The sequence below is a fragment of the Chiloscyllium plagiosum genome, chromosome 2, assembly GCF_004010195.1.
Source record: "Chiloscyllium plagiosum isolate BGI_BamShark_2017 chromosome 2, ASM401019v2, whole genome shotgun sequence".
NCBI lineage: Eukaryota > Metazoa > Chordata > Chondrichthyes > Orectolobiformes > Hemiscylliidae > Chiloscyllium > Chiloscyllium plagiosum.
In genome coordinates this window covers 82,014,502-82,024,723 of record NC_057711.1, presented here as the reverse complement: position 1 = coordinate 82,024,723, position 10,222 = coordinate 82,014,502, and the positions used below count along the sequence as shown (strand labels likewise).

Here is a 10,222-nt window from a genome sequence, read left to right as displayed (position 1 = left end):
ACGGTATACTTGTTCTTGAGGGGAACGGCCGCAGGGGGTCCCTGCACTGGCTGCTTCCTCCCAGTCCCCCTCACTGTCACCCATCTATCTGCCATCTTTGGAGTTACTACTTCCCTAAAGCTCCGATCTATGACCCCCTCTGCCTCCCGAATGATCCTAAGTTCATCCAACTCCAGCTCCAGTTCCCTAACACGGTCTTGGAGGAGCTGGAGATGGGTGCACTTCCTGCAAGTTTGATATAGTTTTAGCTATAATTTTTCAATTCTATTCCTCCAGAAGTAACGCTTAATACTTGCATTGCTCTAACTATGACCTTGAATACATATAACATAATATGTAATGATTGCTGGCTTTCTATTCTGAGATTCCTTTGTTCCTCTGCCCAACCTAGTCCAGTATCTTTAAATAAAAAGTGATTTTCTTCTTGTTATTAAAATGAATTTATTTGCCAATTATTCCCCATTCATAAATTTTGTTAATGTATTCCTGCAATTTGCTGTGGACTTCTTCAATATTGAATATTCCTCCCTTTAGAATTACTTGTAAATTGAACAGTTGTGTTTTTGATTCCAAAGTCCAAATTGTTAATGTAAATTGCAAACAATTGTAGTCCCTGAACCTTTCCTTGTTGAAAACCACTTCCGACCTTCAGTTGTTCTCATTCTGTCTTTTGTCTTGCTAATGGTTTATTTTGCCGCCTCTCCCATGACTCCATATTCTCTAACATTTTAATTGATCTGTTTATCCATAGACTATAATCAGGGTTCAGGTTGTTCTTTCATTTTAGTGAAACATATATTTCCCCACACTCAGTTGAACACTGCTTTAAATGTTCCCCTCATTGCTTTGCAGTTTTATTTGCCAGTATAGCTCCCTATTTTACTTCACCAAGATCTATCCTAAATCCCTTAAAATCAACATTTCTCTAAATTACTAACTTGATTTTCATCATACTTTTGCCTTTCTCTATTATGATCTGAAAACATACTATGGTCACTATTGCCTAGCAGTTCCTTTACTTCTACCTCTTTTAATTTGGCATTAATGGAACTGAAGTGGGAGTTCAGTCACCCAGTTCACTTGCAGTGATCAGACAAGACAAGTTATTTCTTCATCGGTTTATTTAAACATATGCATTGGGTGTTGAATATATCTGATGATGATGCACAAGGTCCTCCAATCAGTTACACTTTGTTACTATTATACATATCCAGTTATTGTAGTTCATTTGTTTCTACCAATCGCAGATTAATAGTTTTTACTGCTCCATGATTATTCAATGAACTCCAGAGACACATAGAGTAATGATACTACTTGTCACAACTGAGCATAGCTTTAGTAGATTAGGAATTTGTCCTTATCCTAGAAGGAACATCTTATGCTTTATCAAATACTCCTACTCTGCTTGTTCTGCATTGACAGCTGCATTCCAGTTTTAACAATACATTTGAGCCACAGTTCCTGTCTCCTTGAATACTCCTCCATCAGAATCAAGTGTAAAACTTTCACTTTTGAGCTTTTCATGTCCTGGGTTAGAAAGGAATCCTGTACATATTGTAGGAATTTCATTCTCTTATCTCTTTTTGTGTACTTCTTCAGCCTAATTAAAACTTGGGAATTTAAAATCCTCATGATTATTATTTGGTGCTTTTTACTCAAATCCCTAATTTTTACATATCTTCCTCCACCTCCCTCCACAACTCAATGGTCTGTAGACTGGATCTTTTAGATTGATTGATCCTTTACTATCATGTATCTCTGTTCAAAAAGTTCTGAAAGCTGAGTTCTATTGGTGTTACGTTAACCAGAATAAGTACAACTTTCCATTTCTCTATAATTTCTAAATATTTCCTTTTAATGTTAAGTCCTGATTTTTTTTCTGTATCCTCATCTCAGTAATCCTTGCTATGTTTTGTTCCTCTTTGCCATCAGTTGTTTCACCTCCCCTGTTTACTTATGAGCATTGTGTGCATTGCTGTACTGAAATCTTAACTCAGTTTTGGTAGGGGTTCCTCTCATGTCATATTAAAATATCTCCTGATATTCCCATTATGTATCTTTACTTATTCCCTTGCCATGAAAATTCCTCCCTTATTCTTTCCTATTTAACACTGTGTGTTTACATTTAGGCTGCTTGTGTATCTTGTACATTGATTTCTCCCGCAGAATAGTTTAAAGCCACCTCCATTTTTGTCAAGGATATGGTTCTCTTCCTGGTTCTTTGGGTCTCATCCCATTGGTACAGCTCTTGCTTGTCCCAGAATTGGTCTAATCCAACAAGTAAAACAAGTCTTTCTCACATCAAACCTTCATTTTAGCACATGACTCATGCAATTATCTCAAGATTATTTCCCTTAATATCCTGAATTTTAAATTTAGAGCCTGCAAGTGAACTGGGTGACTGAACTCCCACTTCAGTTCCATTAATGCCAAATTAAGAGAGGTAGAAGTAAAGGAACTGCTAGGACATTCTTTCAGCAGGATCTTCTTCCTCTTCCCATTTATGTCACATAGGTCCACAAGCGAATGTGTATAACACTGGATAGTAATGCTATACATTATTTTCTCCCCCACGAAGACAAGAGAACGCATATAAAGTTATTGCTAATTAAAGCAAGCTTTTGAATCATTTTGGATTGACCATCTTAAAAAAAGATTCACCTCTATCACCATTGATGAAAATTATTAAATTCAGAGTAGATCAGAATGTAATATAGGGGATTTGTTAGCTCAGTTAGCTGATTGCGATGCAAAGTGATGCCAACAGTGCAGGTTCAATTTGTGTACCAAATGAGGTTACCATGAAGAACTTTCCTTCTCAACCTCTCCCCTCACCTGTGGCGTTGTGACCCTCAAGTTAAACTACCACAGTAATCCCTCTCTAATCAGAGAGCGGACCTTTGATCTGGTAGGACTACGGTGACTTTACATTTATATTGATTGCAGTTCTGAAGAAGAGTCATTGGACTCAGAATGTTAACTCTGCTTTTCTCCCCACAGGTGCTACCCGATCTGTTGAGTTTCTCCAACACTTTCTGCTTTTATTTCACATCTCTGGCATTTAAATATTTTGCTTTCATTTCAGTGTTGTACCATTAGACCAAGGGAGTAACACAAAAATTGCATTGCCAAATGAGGCTTAAGTTTCAAATGTTTTAATGCAGTAAGTATCATGAGAAGTAAATGTTATGTATATTTTATTTATTGACATGCACTCTGCTTTGAAGCTGCCTTTTCATTGCACCTTCATCCCATTTTTATAAATGAGCTTTCTTGTTCACAGCAGTGGTATGCCTGAAATTACAGAGCTCATTATCGCATGAGGTAATGTTTGGCTAAGAACAAATTTTGAGTTAATATCTGGTTTACTGCAGTCATATAAAACATATATTTTCTACTGCTTTCACTTATTTCTTTGTGATATTGCAGCTCAGCCTCCGTATACCATGTGTTTTAGAGTGAAGTTCTATCCTAGTGAACCAGTCAAGGTTAAAGAGGAGCTCACCAGGTACTTCTGTTCTCTTATAAAAATGAAACTGTAGAATTTGAGAAAGTACATGGTTATTTTTAAATTAATCGTTCGAACTTGGGTTGCTGAAATGTGGCTAATGTTATGTATATGGACTTTCAAAAGGCTTTTGATGAAGTACCAGATAATAGACTTGTCATAATGTCCATTGTATAGGCTAGCAGCCAATCTCCCCGTCTGGAAAATTGTAACCTCCAGGCTTTCCTCCCTGCGTGGACTTTAAAACCCTGCCAAAGGTCAGCCAATGCCTTTGACTTCACTGGATCCCTTGAGGAATGGAAGTCCCACCTTATACTAATTTATCCCACCCACAGCACACCATGGCTGTGTGCAGGCTTCTTTCTAGGCCTTTGGGCTAACTGTTGACTTTCTTTCTGGGGGGTCAATCCAAACATTATAACCCTTTCTTCCTTCACCTCACCAAAGTTATAAATTTCAGTCCTGGACATACATAGAACATAGAACATAGAAGAATACAGCACAGTACAGGCCCTTCGGCCCTCGATGTTGCACCGATCCAAGCCCACCAACCTACACTAGCCCACTATCCTCCATATGCCTATCCAATGCCCGCTTAAATGCCCATAATGAGGGAGAGTCCACCACTGCTACTGGCAGGGCATTCCATGAACTCACGACTCACTGAGTAAAGGACCTACCCCTAACATCTGTCCTATACCTACCCCACCTTAATTTAAAGCTATGCCCCCTTGTAATAGCTGACTCCATACGTGGAAAAAGATTCTCACTGTCAACCCTATCTAAACCCCTAATCATCTTGTACACCTCTATCAAGTCACCCCTAAACCTTCTTTTCTCCAATGAAAACAACCCCAAGTGCCTCAGCCTTTCCTCATACGATCTTCCTACCATACCAGGCAACATCCTGGTAAACCTCCTCTGCACCTGTTCCAGTGCCTCCACATCCTTCCTATAGTATGGCGACCAAAACTGCACACAATAATCCAGATGTGGCCGCACCAGAGTCTTATACAACTGCAACATGACCTCAGGACTCCGGAACTCAATTCCTCTACCAATAAAAGCCAGTACGCCATATGCCTTCTTCACCGCACTATTTAGTGCACTTTCAAAGTCTGTAGGTGAGATGGATCTTAGAAATGTAATTAACAGAGAGGAGGATAATACACTTTAGGACGACATGCTAGATGAATTTCAATGCAGAGAAGTGATACAATTTGATACCAGGAATGAGGACAGACAACATGAATAGGTGGTCCAATTTTAAAGAGGCTACAGGAGAAGGGCCATCGTTTATGAATAAGTCTCTGAAGATGATACAGCAAATTCAGACTGGTCTTTGAAAGTACACCCAGGATTCTTGACGCTATTGGGCCAGGTATATAATTTTGGAGGCAGAAATCAGGAGGCAGGCAATTTCCAATGTTTTGATTCTGTCTCCTCCCTAATAATGCCCATACTATTTGTATGGTGGAGCAGCAGAGGGGATTGGAATTAGGGCCACTGTCCCGAGAAGGAGGCAGTTGCTGCCCATCCATCAACATGAGTTCAGTTGACCCTTCTTGCTAACCTGAGTTAGATGAGGAGCAATTTGAGATTCTAGTTATTTTATCTATCTCACTGGCTACTTTACATAGTTCACACTCAGAATCACTGATTGTATTACTAGGTCTTGCTTTTTATTACTGATCCCAGTCTCTCGATAGAGATGGTCATATGTTCAGAAGAGAGAGAGATTGTTTGATCTGTATCATCTCAACTATCATTCCTACTGTATATATACATCCTCAGGAATCTCTGATAGATCTTCATGCACCTCTCGCTGACCATTAAATATCAGCAGCCTTAAGGATGACTCCAGAGTCTTGTCATCTGCCTGGTGCTTTGCAACTACTTGGTCTATGACAATTCCCTGAAGATCAGAGGTCTAGATTGCCACAGTCTCTGACAATGATGGAAATGTGTTGCTGGAAAAGCGCAGCAGGTCAGGCAGCATCTAGGGAACAGGAGAATCGACGTTTCGGGCATTAGCCCTTCTTCAGGAATGCCCGAAACGTCGATTCTCCTGTTCCCTAGATGCTGCCTGACCTGCTGCGCTTTTCCAGCAACACATTTCCATCTCTGATCTCCAGCATCTGCAGACCTCACTTTCTCCTCACAGTCTCTGACAACTCTGGCAATTGTTGGTAATTGGTATTATCAGTCTGATTATTCATGTATACTTACTGAAGTACCAGTCTCTGAGCTGGTGCTAAATATGTAGAAAGGATGTAATGATGCATTCTCTGAGATCTTGATCTGTTCTTGAGAGATCAATGCCTGTATGTTAGAAATAGTACCTGTTGGGACTGTGAACTGAATTGCTAAGGGAATAACTCACATGAATGCAACTCAATATTGCATGAATACTATACAAAAATCATTGCATCTTCAAAAGAAATGTGTAAGATATAAAGCTTGTCACAGAAGTAGACATTTGTTCCCATTGAAACTCAAAAGCTCATCCCATCCCTGTTTAATTCAATTACTGCCACCACATTGCCAAGAGAGAGTAACCAGGACATCCACAATCCTCAATACTAACTCCATGTTGCCTCTTCCAACTGACCTGACACTCTGTCTAGCCAGATCCAAGATGTTCTCCTTGAGGCCAGTGCCAAGTTTGAGATGACTCCACTTGTCATTGGTCTTTAACGGACATTGTGGGTTCTTTCTCCTGTAATAGCAGTTTGATGATGTATGAATTCCACAGGATTTTCTGTTGCTTTTGTACTGCATGGCATAATACTGCTTCCTTCACAGTTACCCTTCCCAAGAATCACATCCCAGCCCTCAGAGATTTAGTGGATGCCAAGACTCCCTGACCTAGATGATGGGCATCTTGAGACCATTTATCCACTCCCCTGGTGGAGATCTGCTTACTCATAGCACATACACAACATTTCATAGTTGTGAACACATTTTTAGCTAAAGGATTCTTACTCACTCTTGCAACAGCACATCAAAGTTTGTTTAATTTTGTTTTGGCAGAATGAATGAACCCATTACTACTGACTTCCCCTGCTATCTCCATCCAAGGCTTCCTACAGACTGGAGAAGGGCACACCAGGTGTCATCATTAAACAATGGGACCAGCCACGATAATGCCGCTGCCACTGGTGACAGGGTGTTAGGTCGTCTTTCTTTAAGTCATGTAGTGCTTCAAAATTGATCTTAGTGACCCGTGCTTTTAAGTTCTTCTTGATGACTGGGGCTGTCATGTAGCTCCTGTGGCTCCAGCTGACTGCCAGTGCCTGCTCCACACTCCTCAGGCTCTCCCTTGCACTCATATTCATTGCTGACCTCCAGAAACTGTTCTACTCTTAAAACAACAGACTTTAATGGATTAAACAGCCCCTTGTGGGGCACTGTAATCTGTGCAGTCACCCCTTTCGCTGCCTGCAATTGCCTGGAGTCCCATTGGTTGGACATTAATTGGCCAGCAGCATTAAAATGTTATGAGACCACATGATTGGATGGGACCAGGTGAGCCACTTGTGCCCACACCACCTTCTTGTTTTCCTTTTATTCACACAAGGAATGTTGACATCACTGACTGAACCAGTATTTATTGCCTATCCCCAGTTGCATTTGATAAGTTGATGGTGAGCTACCTTCTTAAACTGCTGCCGTTCATGTGCTTTAGCTAGATGCGCAATGCCTTTTGGGAGGGAATTCCAAGATTTTGACCCAATAAACTGAAGGAATGGTGATATGTTTCCAAGTCAGGTTGATGAAAGGTTGGAGAGGATTATGCGGGTGATGGTGTATCTGCTGTCCTTTTCCTTGTAGATAATAGCGGTAATGAGTTTGGAAGGTACTGTCAAAGGATTGTTGTTGAATTTCTGCACTGTATCTTATAGTTAGTACACACTGCTGCTATTGAGAGAGTGGATGTTTATGGATGTAAGCTGCTTTTAAATATGAAATTCTGCTGAATGGATTGGATTTTCCTGGTTGCAGTGGTTTAAAGTGATTTGTAGGGGTGGGAAAATAGCCGGGAGGAGCATTGGATAGATTCTTGATTTATTCCTGAACCCAGGGAACATTGAAATTGTTGGTCTAGTAGCTAGTTTTACTGCCTACTCTAGACTGGCTGGCAGGCAATTTCTGTGGTAATTTTATGTATTGGAGGAACATTCCCACCAGTGGAATGTTCCCCACATCAACAGAGCAGCAGATCATTGAGATGGCCTCTCTGTGGCAAACTAATGGGATATTGGAGTCAGAGTCTCCATTCCCCAATGATAAGATGGATTATGGATAATATGGATTAAATGCTGCAACTGTGGTCATACTGAGAGGCTTTCCATTCACTTCAATGATGATACTGGCTTTGAGAGTGTTCTGTGCTGACTTATTGAGGCACTTTGCAGCTCTTAATCAGCCTCAACAGCACCCACACCACCTGGTGAGGCTACTGAAACTTCAAAGCTGCTGGCCATCTGATTGGCTAACTAGTGCTGCCAGGCCAATGAGAAGACTTGCGTTCTAGCTGGAGAATTGTGCCACTGAACTTGCTGCTGGCATGTGTGGGATTGGAACCCTATTTACTCTTAAAATCAGGGTCCTGCTGCATGTGAGAAAACTGAACCTTATCATGGACCATATATTGCTTGCTGTGACACTTCATGATTATCTCCACTCCCTGTCTCTGACACCACTTGCAGCTCTCCATCCACCAAGGTATGTGTACCTTTATGATTCTAAGGATATTGCTTTTCTTCATACATCACTGGGCATTCCTCCAGATAACTGAGACTGCTTCTGTATGGGTGGCATTCTCAGACAATGTTGGCATTGTCTGGTGTGTGGTCTCCACTGCTACTCCTGAGGGAAGACAGCATCCTGCTGTGCACCGTCCCATCCACCATCAATTTCCTCCTGTTGCCATGTCTGGGATAAATATCAGGAACCATGCAAGGCAGCTCTTAACTAACCATGCTTGTCCAGGTGCACAAAGGCCATTTAAACATGGCGTCATCACCAAGGATATTGGTCAATCCTGGGATCTCTGCTGGGGATTGGTGAGTGTTAAATGGGGTGGAAATAGTGTGCGATTCTCGCCATGAGATGCAAACTGCAATTAAAGTGGTGAGTTTGGTAAAATACAATGAGGAAACCTACTCAGCCTTGCAGCAAGAATCACTCCACCAAATCTGACTCAGCCTGCACTTTGCCAAAAAAAGGTAAGATTCCACCCATAGCCTTTCCACCCGTAGGAATGATAGTTGAGATGATACAGATCAAACAATCTCTCTCTCTTCTGAACACATGGGTGGAATCTTAATCCAGACTTGGTCTTCCCCATTACCCTCTTCAACAACTCTTTCTTCATCTTGTTCCTGTGGTGGCTGGCTTGCTTGATCCTTCAAAATGTCCTCATTGCCTAGCATACAGCAGGCCACCATACATCTAAAGACTTATCCAGGACAATACAGTAGGACTTGGCTGGGTTCATCCAGGCAATGGAATATTTATAGGAAGTTTTTGGTTGGTTGAGTTACTCCCCAAAGTTGAGTTTGATTCTCCTCTCAGTGCAGCCTTTGTGCCAGGAAGTGGAGTTAATGTTAAAATCAGGTCTGTTGTGCAGGCTTTTTAATAATGATTTTGTGAAATAATTATTTGTTTAAATATATTGCTTTACAGGTATTTATTGTATCTTCAAATTAAAAGGGACATATTTCATGGACGGCTTCTTTGCTCTTTGTCAGATGCAGCTTCTCTGGGTGCATATACTTTACAAGGTAAGTCAGCAAATACAATGTGATGCAGTTACACACATTATTAGAATTCACGTACATTACAATCTTGTAAAAGTGGTTTTTAAACCGAATGTCACCCATCTAATTAAATTGATCAAATATTCTAAAGTGATATTTATCCTTTTTATTTGTCTTTTAATTGCAACAATAGTTTGCATTTTATGCACCTATTTATTTGTCGAATATTGTTGAATATGAAAATAATGGATGAATTGATGTATGCTGTTTCCACTACTGCCGCAAGGACATAAGTACAAATAACCAAATCATTCAAAAAATAAGAGTAATGCCAATGCAAAAATTTCCATTGCATAAGTATTACACTCCAGTAAATTAAAATGATACAATAGTTACAAAGCAGAAGGAAATCACTTTGATGATTAAATTCTTACTAAATCTCTGCAATTTAGCTAGTTCCAATGCCCTGCTTTTCCTCCATATCCCTGAATTCATTCCCCCACCACTTCCCCATCTTCCTCCTGGTAATTATCCAATTCCATTTTTTATTTCATTTTGAAAGCCACAATTAAATGTGTAAAAGCATTCCAATGGTGAATGCACTAGTTTCTATTGTCTGACAATTAACAGCTAAGCTTGTTTAAATCTTGCACAATGCAGATTAACTATGATTCATCAAGGTATTCCCCTAAGGAATGAACAAGAGAACGCCTGTCACCTATTTTGTTAAAAACCATATAACACCAAGTTATAGTCCAACAGGTTTACAGGGGAACCTCGATTATCTGAACGAGATGGGCGGGCACTATTTCGTTTGGATAATTGATTATTCGGTTAATTGACTAAATGCCTTTCCTCTGGGGCTCGGAGTTTTTAAAGTCTGCTCCCCATTCAGGAGACTGCAGCAGCACACAGCATGTGCGCCGGGCCCCCAACACTACCCCCATCC

General features: G+C 40.6%; 1 protein-coding gene across 2 annotated transcripts in view; it reads left to right on the top strand.

The window, feature by feature from the left end:
- Positions 1-10,222, top strand: part of frmd3 (FERM domain containing 3) — a 245,765-nt gene that overhangs the window by 122,845 nt on the left and 112,698 nt on the right. For both annotated transcript variants that reach the window (XM_043712851.1, XM_043712861.1), the window contains 2 exons: positions 3,430-3,508; positions 9,200-9,297. In XM_043712851.1, coding sequence (XP_043568786.1) covers positions 3,430-3,508; positions 9,200-9,297 — 177 coding nt within the window. The remainder of the gene's footprint in view (positions 1-3,429; positions 3,509-9,199; positions 9,298-10,222) is intronic.